Source organism: Toxotes jaculatrix, chromosome 13, assembly GCF_017976425.1.
Source record: "Toxotes jaculatrix isolate fToxJac2 chromosome 13, fToxJac2.pri, whole genome shotgun sequence".
NCBI lineage: Eukaryota > Metazoa > Chordata > Actinopteri > Toxotidae > Toxotes > Toxotes jaculatrix.
Genome location: NC_054406.1, coordinates 470,452 through 484,210, shown reverse-complemented (window position 1 = coordinate 484,210; position 13,759 = coordinate 470,452). Strand labels below are relative to the sequence as shown.

At 43.8% G+C, this 13,759-nt stretch overlaps 1 protein-coding gene across 1 annotated transcript; it reads left to right on the top strand.

The window, feature by feature from the left end:
- The first annotated feature begins 5,639 nt into the window (after nt 1-5,639).
- On the top strand, nt 5,640-12,284 carry si:ch211-191i18.2 (uncharacterized protein LOC564095 homolog). Its single transcript, XM_041054129.1, has 5 exons — nt 5,640-5,782; nt 8,809-8,892; nt 9,289-9,461; nt 10,643-10,738; nt 11,015-12,284. The coding sequence occupies exons 1-4, from the start codon at nt 5,716-5,718 to the stop codon at nt 10,715-10,717; spliced, it is 399 nt and encodes a 132-aa protein (XP_040910063.1). The 5' UTR covers nt 5,640-5,715; the 3' UTR covers nt 10,718-10,738; nt 11,015-12,284.
- The last annotated feature ends 1,475 nt before the right edge of the window (nt 12,285-13,759 follow it).

The window sequence follows — 13,759 nt, the reverse complement described above, 5'->3', positions numbered from 1 at the left end:
CTGACAGACCAGTTCAGAGACAGTCTGTCCTCCGTCTCCACAGACGTGGTCTTCATCCCGTCCGGATGCTGCTGTCGTCTGCAGCCGCTCGATGTCTGCGTGAGGCCAGTGCTCAGGGACTTCCTGCAGGTACTCTCACCTGGCTCACCTGTCTGCGTCTGTCTGTCTGACTGATTATGACGGACCGATGTAGTGATATATCGACTGTCCTCCTCCAGGCCCGGTGGACTCAGCTGGTGTCCCAGGGGGGTTTGGATGGTCTGAGTCTGGATCAGCTGGCGCTGACTCTGGCGTGCTGGCTCAGTGAAGTGTCGTCCACTCTGAACTCAGAGACCAACGTCCTGCGCAGGTCTGAACACCTGGATTTACCTCATTTGTGATGCAGTGTTTGTATGTTCAGGTGTGCTGTGAGCTGTGAGCTGTGAGCTGTGATGAAAGCAGGTGTGTCGTCAGAACAGAATACTGATCTGATCACATCCACCTGTGATGTGACGGCGTTGCTTCTTCTGCACTTTCTGTATTAATGACAGTGTGCGTTGCCATGGTAACTCCTCAGGTCGTTCAGCTCGGCGTGTGACCTGCAGCAGGCGGACGATCGACAGGAGGCCGCGAGGATGATCAGAGCTCTGACTGACACTCTCATCCAGCCCCTGGAGGCACCAGGACCGGGACCAGGAACAAGACCAGGACCAGGTGCAGAGCTGGAGCTGCTGCTGGTGATGGAGGAGGAGAAGCAGGAGAAGATGGAGAGCAGGGAGCAGCTGGAGCTGGAGGATAAAGACAACTTGTCTGTGTTTGGCGGTGACAGTGATCAGGAGTCTTTCCACGGCCTCCAGGACGACTGATCCACGTTCTTCTTCTGCCCAGGATCGAACCCGTGACGTCCACAGGACTCATCCACAGAGGCAGAGACTCCCTCGTCTCTCGGCCTTCGTGCTCAGACAGCAGGTCAGTCACAGGCCCAGGACACCGTGGTTCAGCAGCAGCTCTGAGATCAGTGTCTGGATTCATCAGCCCTGTCAGACTGACCTCTTACAGCCAGCTGTCAGCTGATCTGACAGTTTATTCAGTGGTTTGTTTTCTGCCAATAGAACTTAAAGAATGAGCATTTTTTAAAAGTTCCTTTTATTTGGATGTATCTGCAGGAATAAATAACAACAAAATTTATTTATAACATGTAAATACAGAAACATGACACACGAGACACTCACTATAATAAAAGAAGTAAATTCTGCTGTTGGACAGATGTTCAGACATGTTGACAGTCTGATTGATGCTGGTTGCTTTGTTTGCAGGTGTGTTTCAGGTTAAAGACAAACTGCTCTTTCTCTGATCCACGGTCAGACGGAAGTTTTACTGCTCTGTGCTTTGTAAATAAACTGTTTCTGTTACTTTTTTATACTGGAACATGAATTACTGTGATATTTTGTAGTAAAATAAAGAGACGACGTGCAGACTCAGACCAGCGTCCAGTTTATGAGGAACATCAAACTCATATTAAGTCAGGTGATTTACTGACGTACCGGCCAATGTTCCTGAAACACACCGGAACAAACACAGTTCATTCAGAAAGTTTCCACGTTGTTTAACGTCATGTTTTCAGCCGATCAGATTCTAAAATCCTCGAAGTTCATTTTCCCTCATCAAGCTTCAGGCAGTCGGAGGTCCACTCCAGGTCCGGGTCTGATCCAGTTTTCTGGGACCTCAGTTTGATTCATGATTTATTGGTGGGAGGAGTCACTCTGCTCAAAATCTGAGAAACTTCAGCAACGTGGAATCGTGGAAAATTAAAAAAACAAAAACGTGGTTGTCGTGAGGAGACTGAGCCGTCATTCCTCAGCCTCCTTAGCCGAGGTCTGGCCCATCATCATGGATTTCCCACGATTGTAGGAGTGTGTTCACACTGATAACAACAAGAATATGTTCATGTTCATCTTTTCATCCACTGGGACAAAAATCAGTGAAAACTCAGAAATGTATGATTCCTGCTGTTTATACTTCCAGCTCTTTCTCCAGCAGCCGCTTGTATTTACAGTCTGTCTGATGTCATATGAACATAAACACCTGAGAGAGGAAACAGGGCCAACAGCAGTTCATGTGAGTTTCAGTATACAGCCAACACACATACGGTCCCCACTCTGCACGTAAAACCAGCACGTGTCTCTCTCACACACACAGTCTCTCACGCTGTCCTGAGCTGCGTTAAGCGTCCCCGCTGTCACTGTGAAATATAGAAACCATGAGAACACCACAACTTTCCCAGCTTGCCCTGGAACAAGTCAGCGACCCCCCAAGGACAGCCTTGATCAGCTGGGAGATGCATGATGGGAAGGCTTTTAGGACGGTCTGACCTCCTCTGTCCTCTGTTTAAATTTAGCCTGAGATCAAACCTGAGAACAGCAGCATGGTTCCAGGACAGATAGCTCCAGTACTAACAGATGCTAATCTCTCCTCCTGCTCCTGGTCACTGAAACACAGAACAGGTAAATCAGATAGCACACCTGTCTGGCTAAAGCTAACAAAGTGTAACATTTGAAATAAAGCCTTCAGCTAAATTAACTCCTAGGTCCACATAGATCACAGCTAGCTCACAGCTAGCCTCGAGGTCCAGAAAGGCTAACAAATACTGAACTTTATTTCTGTAGCAACTTTCAGAAGAACAGTGATGAAGTTCTTCACAAATATACAAACATACAAAGCTGTGAAATGCAACAAGACTTTCACTGAATAGTCAAGTACAGAAAATATAACTAAACTAAATAAAGTACCAGTAATAGCTTTGTCAGCCGTTATAGTTGGACTCGGTTAGTGTCTGCTACGTTAGCAGCAGTGCTGGTTCTCTCTGTGCTAAGCTAGGCTAAACATTTGCTAATGTCATCAACGTGTGAATGCCTTTCTCACCAACAACATTTAAATACGATTTAAGAGATAAATCAGTGAATCGTGAAGTGTCAGTGTGTTGTAATGGATTACACTGTATGCTCCACATGGTTTTAGAGGAATCTCTCTGAACTGTTCTTCATGTTGTTGTAGCAGGTTTGGGTTTTGGGTTCTTTAGTGTTCACGTGCTCTGAGCTGTGATTTTAATGAATTCTTCGTTCTCTCGTTCTTCTGTCTGTCTGTTGTGTCGTGTTGAGAGGAAAAGCTCCATCTGTCTCCAGATGGTTTTTGGTTTTAACAGACAGGATGTTCACACACACACACACACACACACACACACACACACACGTCTCTGTGGTGTGTGTGTGTGTTTCATGTGAAAACAGTGTGTGAAGCTTCAGTTTACCGTCTTCATGTCTGAACCTGAAGGAGTTTAATCACAGGATTTACTGTACCTGCTGAACCACTCATTTCTGCATCTGTTTCCCACGATGCATTTCAGCATGTGAATTGGGACTTTTAGTGACTTCAGAAAAAGCCTCATCATTTGTCCTCTTTGTCTTCTGTGTCTTTTCCGTTTGTCCTTTGCTCTGGTAAAGCGTCCAGTATTTGTTTCTTGGTGAGCGGGAACTTACTAACTTTTTATTAACAGGAAGTCAGTTTCCTGTGGAGACCAAATACCAGACCAGCTCATACAAGTCTGAGCTTTCCCTCAGAGCAGAGACAGGTAAGTCTCACCTGCAGTAAACACTGTCTACAAAACAAAATGCCTCTTCCACATTTATGCAAACATGATTGTTTGTCCTCTACAGAGACGTCCACAGGGAGGAAGTCTGAGGAGTCTCAAAGACAACAGTTAATAAAGTTCATGGAAGAAAACAGGACGGACATGAGGACGGCTTCAGTTCAGACTGTAATCTGGTGTGAGACCTGGATTAAATCAGATTAAACCAGCAGCCACTTTCAAACAGGTCAGAGGTTTGTTCAGATTAAACACCAACTGAATGAAAATGGAATAAATCAGATCCCAGATCAGTTCTGGAGGAGAGCGTGTGGGTGTTTTGGCTTCAGCTCAGGAGGTTGGACTGAACCAGGACGGTGATTACTGGAGATTTGGAGGTTTAATCTCTGAGTCAGCAGCAGCTCACAGATCAGAGCTCGGTCTGAAACGTAAAAACTCTTCACTTGGTTCACGTTGAGCTGCAGTTTGATTTGAAGTAGAAGAAGAAGAAGAACCACAGAGTAGAAACCATAAAACTCCAGGTCACATCACATCATAGAGCCCGGGGGCCCCGGGGCCCCGACAGGTCACCGGTTCTCAGCTTGTTAACGGTTTCAGGATTCGTGTTTGTTTCACTGATCAGTTTACCGGTTTCTGTCTCTGTTTCCATCAGTTTTCCACCAATTCAAATTTCATTCCAGTCAGAAAATGGCCAATTTGTCCATTTGGTCCAATGATCATTTTCATTATTGATTAATCTGCCAGTTATTGATGAGTCATCACTTCAGTTCAAACAGAAATATTCAGTTTATGATCAGATTCATGAAAGAAAAGCAGCAAATCTTCACGTCTGAGGATCGACTGAAGGTTTTATCTGTAAACAGCTTTAACTTCTGTGAACGTAACACGAAGTAAAAACACAGACGCACGACGTCTGTTACAGTTTGGCCTCGTTTTATTTCTGCAGCTGTAAAATAAAAACTTTTTTCAGAGTAAAATCAGTTTGATTCACTTTCAGCTCAGTTAAATCTTCTGTCCTTCATCAGACGTCTCTGTTCACACCAGCACACGGCATGCTGGGACACCACTGACTATGCTAATGCTAGTTCCAAGTCAGAGGTAATGCTAATGCCGGTGGTCGTTGTTATGGACCGAGTCTCCAGCTGTGACGACACAGCTGCAGAATTCGTCCCATTCCCTCCGGAAGGAAACGTTTCTGACGGACGAATAAAGGTTTTATTCAATCAACACGAATCAATTCAGCAACAAACTGAACCTTCATCTCTGCAGGGAGTCCTGAACGCCATCCCTGTCCTCCCATCGTCCCCCTGTCCCCTGTCCTCCCATTGTCCCCCTGTCCCCTGTCCTCCCATTTAGTCCCACTAACTGTTTGTCTGTGATTCTGATGGGAACTGACTCATGAAGATTTGTTCACGTTTCCTCAGGACGATCGTCCATATTTGGTCGTGGCTGACATCATTGATGATGTCACTATGAGGTTTATTTCCTTGCGAACTCTATTGTGAGCAGTAAAGACTGAAAATAGAATCCAGACTCTATTGTTTCACAGCCAGCTGTGAAACAGGAAAGATACTGGATCCCTGGTGGGAGCAGCTCTCTGCAGCCTGTCCTCCGGGCTCCGTGTGCTGGGACAGGACCGTCCTGTGGTCTGGGTGTGGGAACAGACCCTGAACTTCAGCAGCAGACCTGGGACCTGGTGCAGGACTGAAGGAGACGGCACTCCTCTGATCCCTGTGGGTTCAGGTGCAGATCTTTGGTCTCTGCTCACATGGACTCATTTTAAAAACTCACTTTCTGTTGTGCAGTCTCTCTCTCTCTCTCTCTCTCTCTCTCTCTCTCTCTCTCTCTCTCTCTGCTCATGTTTGGCAAATGGGAACAAACTTGGCAGGAAAACCAGAACAGCCCCCCTCCAACCCCCCCCCCCCCCCCTCCTCCCCCCCCTCACTCTCTCACACCTCCCTCCTCTCTCCCTCTCTCCTCCCCTTTTTGCTCCGTGTTCATTCAGAGCTCAGTCGATCAGGACATCACATCTCTTTGTCTCACTCACTCACTCACTCACTCACTCACTCACTCTCTCTCTCTGTACCTGAATCATGTCCAGTGTCAGTTTCCTGTGTGTTTATCTGAGTGGAGCCTCAGTGATCCTGCTGCTGACTGCTGGTGAGTCTGAAACACTGTGTGTGTGTGTGTGTGTGTGTGTGTGTGTGTGTGTGTGTGTGTGTGTGTATATGTGTGTGTGTCTGACATCTTGTTCATGTGATCAACGTCTGTTGCAGCTGTTTAACTTCCTGTTCTCTCAGTGTGTGTGTGTGTGTGTGTGTGTGTGTAGACATGGATACTCCCCTTTCATGCTGCAGATCCTCCTCTGTCTGTGTTGTGAAATGAAGTGTGTACATGCTGTGTGTGTTGATAGCCATGGAGTTGTGCAGTGACCCATGTTCTGCAGTTGTGTTGTTGATTGGTGATTTTGTAGAAAATGTATTTTCTTCAGTGCGATAACTGAAATGTTCTCACATGATTCATCGCTGCTGTAGCTGCTGATGTCCTGCAGGGCCTCAGGTACAGGACGCCCAGGTGTTTTTAGAGACGCATCTTTTCAAGAAACGTCCAAACACGTTATTACAAAAATGTTTTTGATGTATTTTTTTTTTTGACTGCAGACCGTTCTGTCAGAGCCGGTGTCAGGTTCGTTTGGATGTTTCAACAAAAATGCTTCAGGTTCTGGTGAGAGTCCAGCCTGAGGAACGAGTTCATGAAGGACAGGACTGTCTGTCCTGAAGACAGCTCCTGAGGTCGGTAGGTCTGTTGTGGACTTCAGGCTGTATGCAGATAAATCTGGGCGTCATCAGCGTAAGTGCGAAACAAGAGGTTGTGTTTCTGACCAAACAGCGAAGCATCAGGAATGTGTTTGCATGTACCTGATCAGCTGACACAGCACCTTGTCTCATGATGTTGTGTTGTGTTGCTAAAGTTTGAAAACTTTGTTCTCCGATCAGTATTTTTGGGTTTAGCTCTGACGTCCTGGGTGAACACGGCCGATCACCCGTAGAAGAACTGTAGTGTTGGAAATCTAATCTTCCTCCTGCTTTTTCTTTTAAAACGTAGAAAAATCAGATTCACTCTGAGAAGACGGACAAACTCTTTGATGAAAGACCGAACTGTTTGTAACTGTGTGTGAATTTTCCTCCGCTTCGTTTGAAACCAGCTGATGAAATGTGTTTTTCTGAAACAGCTGTTTTTTACAGAACAAACTGCTGTCCCTGAACTCAGCACTGCTCTGAATTTAATTCATCTTCAATTGTGTCCGTGTGTGTGTGTGTGCGTGTGTGTGTGTGTGTGTGTGTGTGTGTGTGTGTGTGTGTGTGTGTGTGTGTGTCCGTGTGTGTCCGTGTGTGTGTGTGTGTGTGTGTGTGTGTGTGTGTGTGTGTGTCTGTCCATGTGTGTGTGTGTTGAGCAGCTGTTTTTTATAAAGTTGGATCATATGACTTTGCCAACAAACGCCCCCGCTCTGTTACTGGACCCCCCACCGCTTTCATTTTCTTAACTTCCTTTTACTCTCCTCTGTCCTTTCCTCACTTTGTTCCCTCTCTTCTTCCTCTTTCCCTTCTTTCGTTTCTTCTTTTCTTTCTTTCCTTTTTCCCTCCCTCTCTTCTGTCCTTAACTTCCCTCATTTCTCCTCCTCCTTCATTATGTTTTTCTTTCCTTTCTTCAATCCTTTTTCTGTCCTACCTTTTTTCCTTTGTTTCCTTCTTTCCTTCACCTTTCCTTTCTCTACCTCCAGAGAAGACAGGATCATATCTCCCGCCCACACACTTTGATTGACAGGTGATGTGTGTGTGTGTCACCTGGTTTTCATTTTCTCCTCTGATGTGATTGACAGTATGTTAGTGATGACACACTCCCTGCTCTGTAACAATTAACAGCCCGCCCCCTCAGTTCCCATCAGCCCAGTGTGTGCGTGCATGCGTGTGTGTGCGTGTGTGCATGCATGTGTGTGTGTGTGTGTGTGAATGCGTGCGTGTGTGTGTGTGTGTGCATGCATGTGTGTGTGTGTGTGTGTGAATGCGTGTGTGTGTGCGTGCATGCGTGCGTGTGTGTGTGTGTGTGCATGCACATGCACACAGGAAACAGAAGAAGCAGCAGCAGGAAGTTGTTCCAGGGCTCACCTGCAGTTTATATCTGTTTTTTTACTTTGTGTGAGTTAAATATAAAACCAGATGAAGTGTGTGTGTGTGGGTGTGTGTGTGGGTGTGTGTGTGTGTGGAACTGTGTCATGGTGCATCATGTTGTGAGTCTGACTGAGCGGGAACGTGCACAGGTGGAGGACGTCCCAGAGTCATGTCCATCAGCTGCTGAAGAAGCTGAAGCTTTCAAATGACTTTCACTCAGACCAGTTTCCTACTGGGAGTGGACCAGTACAGTGGGACAGTCCCAGAGCCGCTGCTGTTCCTGCTGTCACATGACCTCACGGTTCATGTCTGATCCAGTTTTAACAAAAAACGGCCAAAGGTGAAGTGATGTCACGAAAAGACATTTATCCAGCTGAGGATGGAGAGATGAAGACACTGAGACACACACACACACACTGACTTTAACTTCCACTACAACAATGAAGTGGAAACATGCAGAGACCAGCACTGGAGCCAGAACGCTCCCAGACCTGCCGACACCAGAAACACTCCCCCGTGTGTATTGAAGGCAGATGGTGCAGATGAACGATGACGGAAAAATGTCTTTCATGTTCACAGAGGTGGAAAAACCCGAAACAAGCTGAAAACAAGGCAGAAAAGCAGCTCAACACAAACTCAGCAGCTGCTAAAGCAGCAGAGAATCAGTCAAACTCAACAGTTTAGTTCAGCCAAGTTATGCTAACGCTAGCTGGCAAGCTAACTGACTTTTAGCATGTTCAGAGTGTATCCCTGAAGTTTCCTGTTTGAATCAGATAAATCTACAGCTTCTGGTTAGAGATTATCTTGAATTTATTTACTAACCACAGACGTAACAAACCTAGATGTTAGCTTGCTATCTAAAGGTATATTCACAGGGAGAATCCTGTGTTTTGATGCTGACTGACTTTCTGTGACGTGACACCGCGGCTGACGGCTGGATGTTGGAGAGTGTGTCTGTTGTGTTGTCACATGCTGTCCTCTCTGTTGGACGTGAACATCAGTGTGTTGTGTTTGCAGTGTCTCAGGCTCAGGACCACAGCTTCACTCCTGCTCCGGACTACGACTCCGACTACAACGCCACCTTCGAGTACAGCTTCTACAGTAAGTGAGCCACAGGTGTTCAACAGGTGTAAACAAATCTTCACTTTTACTCACAAACTTAACCATAAAAATAATAACTGATAATAATAATAATCACAGCAGAGTTGTTCCTTTTTCATCGTATTTCACTGTGAACTGAAAACAACTCAGTGTTTCACAAACTGAACATTCATCAAAAAATAAAAATCCAAAATGAAAATAATCGTTAAATCTCTTTCTCTGACATGGCTCTGATCGCAGAATGTGTTGATGTAACCCACATACATGATTGTTTGTTAATGTAAAAGCAATAAAATATTGTTTAAAATTAAATTAATTAAATTTAAAATTAAATACATGTGTTCTTGTCTTTTAATATAATTTATACTTTCTAAATATAGAAGTTTGTTATTTCAGGTAACGCCAGCAGCGACGATCTAGAGAAGTTCAGCAAACAATTCATTGACCAAGATGAAGAGGAGGACATGGGAGGATGGCAGGGGGAAGATGTTACCATGGAAACAACCCATGACACCACAGAGAGGGGCAGGGCCAATGTTCCTAATTCTACATCACTTCCTGTTTCTCTGGTAAGAATGACAGACTGGCTGAATAACCTGAGCTGTTTAAGTTAAACCTCCCTCTGACCTCAGATATATTTAAGTTAAACCAGGTTTGAGTTAAACCTGAGTTAGACCTCAGTTTAACCAGCCTGTAAACCAGAGATTATACAGTGGCATGTTGACCTCAGACTGGTTCAGACTAAACCTCAGGTTCAGTTTAACCTGCAGCCTCTGATGAGACACGAATGGAGTTTAACAAATCAGGTTTAAACCCGAGTTAAACTTAAACTTAAACTCCAGCTGAACTGAAGACAGAGCTGCAGCTTCTTATTTTCTTAGTGTGAAAAGCTGAAGATGAAAAATATTTTCTACAGAGATTATTTATAAAACCGCTGATTCAACACATTACAGCTGAGAGCAGGTGGTTTGTGTTACCCCAGTGTGTGTGTGTGTGTGTGTGTGTGTGTGTGTGTGTGTGTGTGTGTGTGTGAAGCTGATCTCTGCCAGCATCAACCAACACACTCCTTATATCTTTAAATCGAAGCTTTGAAACAGAAAAAAGTGAAATACAAGATGAAAGGATCAAAGTGAAGCAGAGCAGGTCTGTGATTTAAACGCCAGTCTAAGTATAAAATATTTCACATTTTCATGGTAAGAGTTTTAGATTTTTATTTCAAAAGTCTGTTTTTATTTTGTTTTATGAAAAACATCATTTACTTTAAAAAAAATGAAAGTGGTCAAATAAAAAGTAACGATGTGAAATAAAAATTTTCAAATTCTATAAAATCAGAGCGTTTTGACTTAAAAATGAATGAGAAGAAATGAGTTTTCACACATTTTACAAAATGTGATTTGCATTAAAGGACAGTTCTGTGTTTTTCATGTGTTCCTGTTATTTTGTCCACCTGGTCCTCCATGGTTCTGTGGTTCGACAGAGGAAAGTAAATCCTGTTGTTGTCATGAAAAACTCCACAGACGTGTTGTGAAACACACACTTTCATCAGAACAGTAGCATTAATACATTCAGGTCCAGATGTTCTGCAGCTGTTTCCAGAACATCTGTGTTTCAGTGAGTAAATGATTGATCATAAATAAATAAGTGAATTACAGTTTTTACACACACACACACACACACACACACACACACACACCATCAGTGTCAGTGTGTATTACCTGATCAGACCTGATGATGTGTTTTCTGTCCACAGGAAATCAGGACGCTCATCTGGACTCTGATAATCCTGATCAACCTGAACCTGCAGCAGCTACAACACACACTATGAGACCAGACACACACTCAGCAGGTCAGACACACACACGACAAACCAGTGCAGGTGGTGGTGTTGGAGGAAGGTCAGGGGTCAGTCACGTGATGTGGTGGAGGAAGGACAGCAGTATTATCCGCTGAATGTTGAACTATCGCAGTCTATCACAGTCTGATGAATCCAGAGGTCAGAGGTCAAAGTGCCCGACTCCTCGGCCTGTGGAGGGAACCGTCCGGACGCTGCGCGTGTTCACGGCAGCGTCGCTCTGTTCCCTCGTCTCATCGTTCGCTGGCTTTGTTTCCTACTGTTTTCCAGTTGGGTGCGTTTGATCCTGCAGAAACCAGCGTGGGTCACCTGATCTGAGGTGGGAGGGGTCACTGTCACCTTTGCAACCTTTGACCTCAGCAGAAAGTCCGCCCAAAAATACCTGTCCGTCGCCTCGGCGTGAGACCTGGTGGAGCTCAGCCAATCACAAACCTTTATCAGCACCTCCGTTTTTTCTTTTACAAACTTCACGTTTCACAGTTTTTCACTTTTTAATTTGAACTTTGGAGAAACAACTCAACTCAGGTCTGAGACAGGCCCGTGGAAAACCCGACGGGCCGGACCTGAGCCGAGCCGAGCCGAGCCAGAACACCAACACCAGCAGCCTGACAACCAGTCGGTTTCCAGGAGGCAGCGTAATAATATTAATATTAATATTAATATTAATATTAATATTAATATTAATATTAATATTAATATTAATAATAATAATAATAATAATAATCAGGTCGTCAGAATAAATTTCACAGAAATCAGAATGATGATGTGTCAGAGACAGATTTATATATAAATCATGTAAAATGTCAAATAATGAACATTGTAGAATCTGGACTCGGGCCTCAGGTTGTAAAGTTCTGTGACTGACGGCTCGGACCGGCCGACTGTTGATTTCACACTCCAAACCAGCAGGGGGCAGCACATCACCAGGAAACCGGGGGTTTGATTTTTCAGTCTGATGAGGATGAAAACTTCCTTTTTTCTTTTAGTGAGAAGAAACAGAGAATTCAGTCCAACCGTCTAAACTCCTCCCTAACCCTCTGAGAATCAAACAGCTGCACTTTCTGTTCACGGCTCGATGTTTTCTGTCTGTTACACTTTGTTCTGAAGCCGCGAGAAAGAAACTTCATGGAAAAATTAGAATAATTGAACAGAGGAAACAAACATTTGGATTTGGTGTTTAAATGGTTGAAACTGTCACACACACTGTCACACACACACTGACACACACAGTGGAGTGTCCTGTTTCCACTGGAAAACAAATGTTTTCCTGAGCAGAAAAATCTGAAAGTTAAAGTTTTACAGTAAATAACAGAAATGAATTATGGGAACAGAAACGATGGCGTTCAGAAGAATCTGCAGCAGATTTCTGTGCTTTTTCTTTAATATTTGTATTTTTCAATAAAGCTTCTAAAAAGTTATGAAAAGCATCGATTTGATTTTTTTAATGGTTACTGCTCAGCACACACACACACACACACACACACACACACACACACACACACACAGCAGCAGCAGCTTTGCTGAGGTATTTTGACGGTTGAATAACAGAGTGTATAGATCAGGTGTTGTGTATAACTGTGTGTATAGATCGGGTGTTGTGTATAACTGTGTGTATAGATCGGGTGTTGTGTATAACTGTGTGTATAGATCGGGTGTTGTGTATAACTGTGTGTATAGATCAGGTGTTGTGTATAACTGTGTGTATAGATCGGGTGTTGTGTATAGATCAGGTGTTGTGTATAGATCAGGTGTTGTGTATAACAGTGTGTATAGATCAGGTGTTGTGTATAGATCAGGTGTTGTGTATAGATCAGGTGTTGTGTATAACAGTGTGTATAGATCAGGTGTTGTGTATAACAGTGTGTATAGATCAGGTGTTGTGTATAACAGTGTGTATAGATCAGGTGTTGTGTATAGATCAGGTGTTGTGTATAACTGTGTGTATAGATCAGGTGTTGTGTATAACTGTGTGTATAGATCGGGTGTTGTGTATAACTGTGTGTATAGATCGGGTGTTGTGTATAGATCAGGTGTTGTGTATAGATCGGGTGTTGTGTATAACTGTGTGTATAGATCAGATGTTGTGTATAGATCAGGTGTTGTGTATAACAGTGTGTATAGATCAGGTGTTGTGTATAACAGAGTGTATAGATCGGGTGTTGTGTATAACTGTGTGTATAGATCAGGTGTTGTGTATAACTGTGTGTATAGATCGGGTGTTGTGTATAGATCAGGTGTTGTGTATAGATCGGGTGTTGTGTATAACTGTGTGTATAGATCAGATGTTGTGTATAGATCAGGTGTTGTGTATAACAGTGTGTATAGATCAGGTGTTGTGTATAACAGAGTGTATAGATCGGGTGTTGTGTATAACTGTGTGTATAGATCAGGTGTTGTGTATAACTGTGTGTATAGATCGGGTGTTGTGTATAGATCAGGTGTTGTGTATAGATCGGGTGTTGTGTATAACTGTGTGTATAGATCAGATGTTGTGTATAGATCAGGTGTTGTGTATAACAGTGTGTATAGATCAGGTGTTGTGTATAACAGAGTGTATAGATCGGGTGTTGTGTATAACTGTGTGTATAGATCAGGTGTTGTGTATAACAGAGTGTATAGATCGGGTGTTGTGTATAACTGTGTGTATAGATCAGGTGTTGTGTATAACAGAGTGTATAGATCGGGTGTTGTGTATAACAGAGTGTATAGATCGGGTGTTGTGTATAACTGTGTGTATAGATCAGGTGTTGTGTATAACAGAGTGTATAGATCGGGTGTTGTGTATAACTGTGTGTATAGATCAGGTGTTGTGTATAGATCGGGTGTTGTGTATAACAGAGTGTATAGATCGGGTGTTGTGTATAACTGTGTGTATAGATCAGGTGTTGTGTATAACAGTGTGTATAGATCAGGTGTTGTGTATAGATCGGGTGTTGTGTATAACAGAGTGTATAGATCGGGTGTTGTGTATAACTGTGTGTATAGATCAGGTGTTTTGTATAGATCGGGTGTTGT

What these genes read in the sequence shown, in the direction of transcription:
- si:ch211-191i18.2 (XM_041054129.1), top strand. Translation starts at nt 5,716, where the DNA reads ATGTCCAGTGTCAGTTTCCTGTGTGTTTATCTGAGTGGAGCCTCAGTG. An exon ending in GATCCTGCTGCTGACTGCTG is followed by an intron (nt 5,783 to 8,808) that starts GTGAGTCTGAAA and finishes TTGTGTTTGCAG; the next exon opens with TGTCTCAGGCTCAGGACCAC. An exon ending in CTTCGAGTACAGCTTCTACA is followed by an intron (nt 8,893 to 9,288) that starts GTAAGTGAGCCA and finishes TTGTTATTTCAG; the next exon opens with GTAACGCCAGCAGCGACGAT.